General features: G+C 44.4%; 1 protein-coding gene across 1 annotated transcript; it reads right to left on the bottom strand.

The window, feature by feature from the left end:
• Positions 1-5: 5 nt before the first annotated feature.
• On the bottom strand, positions 6-2,926 carry LOC111617493 (DNA-directed RNA polymerase II subunit RPB1-like; the record flags this gene model as incomplete). The annotated part of the gene is made up of 2 exons (XM_023358772.1): positions 6-551; positions 2,480-2,926. Coding segments are annotated over 2 exons (993 nt in total), but the record flags the coding sequence as incomplete, so codon positions are not given.
• Positions 2,927-2,932: the final 6 nt, after the last annotated feature.

The following is a 2,932-nucleotide window of genomic DNA, read 5'->3' as shown; positions in this document are numbered from 1 at the left end:
GTCGGACTGTAACTGGGACTGGTAGGTGAGTAACTGGGACTAGTCGGACTGTAGCTGGGACTGGTAGGTGAGTAACTGGGACTGGTCGGACTGTAACTTGGACTGGTAGGACTGTAGTTCGGAGAAGTGGGAGAATAGCTGGGACTGGTAGGCGAGTAAGACGGCGAAGTGGGAGAGTAACTGGGACTCTGTGGCGTGATCGATGGCGAAGTCGGTGCGTAGGCAGGCGACGAGGGTGAATAACTGGGAGAGAGAGGTCCCGCTGGAGAAGGAATGTAGGGCGAGGCCGGGGAAGAAGGTGAACCCGGCTGCGGAGACCAGGCAGGACTATATCCCGGACTGTAACCACTGGCATCACTAGCCGCAGAAGGAGAGAATCCGGCAGCGCCTGGAGTCATGCCGCTTCCCAGTCCCGGTGACCAGGCACTGGCATAAGCAGGAGTGGACCCCTGGTTCCAGGGAGTCATCTGAGGTGACATTCCGCTCACGGGTGTGGCCGCACTTCCAAAAAATACTCCAGGACCACCTGTAATTTGGAACAAATATTTATGCTAATGTTCTGCAAAGTCATTTATGTGTAAACTTGATATATTTGTACTAAGAGTTATTATAATTGCACTATAAAACGTTTTAAAATACAGTAGTGTTGTTCTCAAAATATAAAAAGATTCAGAATTAATGAGGAGAATGTCAAAGAAACTGTTAAGACAATTTCAGTGTCATTTTTCTTCATTCTAACACAAAATAAAGTACCCAGAGATCTGGAAGAAAATGCAGAAAGATTCTAGTTCATCATGAATGGTTCGTTTAAATTGCTCGCGCGCAAGAGGGCGCCTTCGTTCGTTTTCTTCGATTTCCATCGACATCTGGCAGAGATCGGTACGTCGTCGTCTGTTTTCGTTTGCAAATAAACGCTTGTTTTGAATATGAAAAAAAATTTTTGCCGGAGATTTTTCAAAATGGAGCGTTATTATTCGGCAAAAATAACTTGTATTAAATTTCGTTTTCGCAGCGGAATTAATACTACACAAACGGAAACCGCAAAAATCCTTCGGTAGCGAAAGTCAGTGCCGGCGCTACCTTACGGGAAAACCGGGCATTAATTAACCTAATGCTGCTAATTTTCATAAATTTATTAAAAAAATAAACATTTTCAGGCGTATTATTAATTATTATTATTTATATTACACGGCGCCAGTTAATTAAATATGGACTGACGGAGCAATTCAGAACAAAAAGTTTTTTTTTTTTCATTTTACATAGGGAAATATTATGAGGCGTCAAATGCGGCATAAACTCTAGCGCCGGCTCTGACGAGTCTATCAAACACGAGAGTTTTCGAGAATCATAAATGATGAAATACTGTAAGCACTTCGGTACTGTCGAGTGAAATATCTCTCCAAACGAATATCAGGGAATTGCTCCAAATGCACTCTTTATTTGCCGTGCAATAGCTTAAATTTGGTTCCAATTGATGCACTACGCTCCAATATTCAAGCCAAATTTTTTCAGGAACTCTAACCTAACTCCACGTGGCCAGGCCCGAACTCAATGACTGACCACCAGTGTTCAGTAGTGTTATCCACTAGGCCACAGGTAAATTATTTCGGCATTTTAAAACTTTGGCATTCAAATTTAGCGTTTTAGATCCTCCAATGCATGAAGCAGTTGCAGAACGATCCTTCAGTCGAGTGAAAAATAATTTCTACCTTCGTTCTATAATGGGCGAGCAAAGATCGTCTGTGGTAGCTTTGTTCCTCGTTGTAAGTCAGTTGACTGTAGTGTATATCGAAGCACAAAATATGAGTTTGAAATTGTTTGGTACGTGTCATGATTTTGTGCGCTCGCATCCTCTAACTTTAGGAACCAGACTAGGCCCTTGCTCATTGTTCTGTAATTTCGAAGTTGTGAAATTTCAAAATTCACATTGTTCTAGAATTGTGTGAATGCTGTCCGTAACGTCGTTCTGATACAAGATGGAACACTTGAAAAGATGCTTGAATCCGTGATGCGACATGGCACACTTGCGTAGATCCATGAGGGATGCTTCGAGCATCTGCTATGACTAGCCAGTCTGCCATACTGTTCCGTAATTTTATGCAGTATATACCATTTATTGTGCATTTCCGGATGTATGGTACTGTACGTTTATAGTATTGTTTCGGAATCGCCAGTTTATTCCCGTATTTTGGAACCGCCTTGTAAACACTTCATTTACAACAAAGGAGACGTCGAACGTGCCATCGCCATATTTTAAAATACGCGAGTCGTTACGTGCGATATTGTACGTCAAATAATGCTTCGAGCCGATTGGTCTGCCTCGCGCACGCGACATTTAGACGAACGAAACCTTTCTTACAGCACAAGGAAAAAAAAAGACGATAAAGAAAAAGTAAAATTTAAAAATTTATTCCGATAAAATGTAAATTTTACAACGAAAAACGATCGGTTCGATCGACTACACATGTTCCCATTATTCATTGTCGCTATCGTCGTCCATATTGGGACTGGTCGGACTATAAGTAGGCGACGAAGGAGAATATCCAGGACTGGTGGGCGAGTAACTCGACCCTTTGGGGCTGGTAGGAGAGTAAGTCGGACTGGTAGGACTGTACTTTGGCGAAGTTGGGGAGTAAGTGGGGGAGGTTGGAGAGTACTTGGGAGAAGAGGGACTGTACTGCGGACTGGAAGGACTGTACTGGGGCGACGAGGGCGTGTACGTGGGACTGGTAGGCGAATACTTGGGGCTGGTGGGTGAGTACTTCGGACTGCTGGGCGAGTACGACGGCGAAGTCGGCGAGTAAGTGGGCGAAGCCGGACTGTACTTCGGAGACGAAGGCGTGTACTGCGGCGATCCGGGAGAATAACTGGGGCTGGTGGGGCTGTACGACGGAGAAGTGGGAGAGTACTTGGGGCTGGTGGGCGAGTAACT

Source organism: Centruroides sculpturatus, unplaced genomic scaffold (assembly GCF_000671375.1).
Source record: "Centruroides sculpturatus isolate CEXI.00-Female unplaced genomic scaffold, Cexi_2.0 scaffold6501, whole genome shotgun sequence".
NCBI lineage: Eukaryota > Metazoa > Arthropoda > Arachnida > Scorpiones > Buthidae > Centruroides > Centruroides sculpturatus.
The sequence above is the reverse complement of the archived record's forward strand: the minus strand, read 5'-3'. Positions and strand labels throughout refer to the sequence as shown.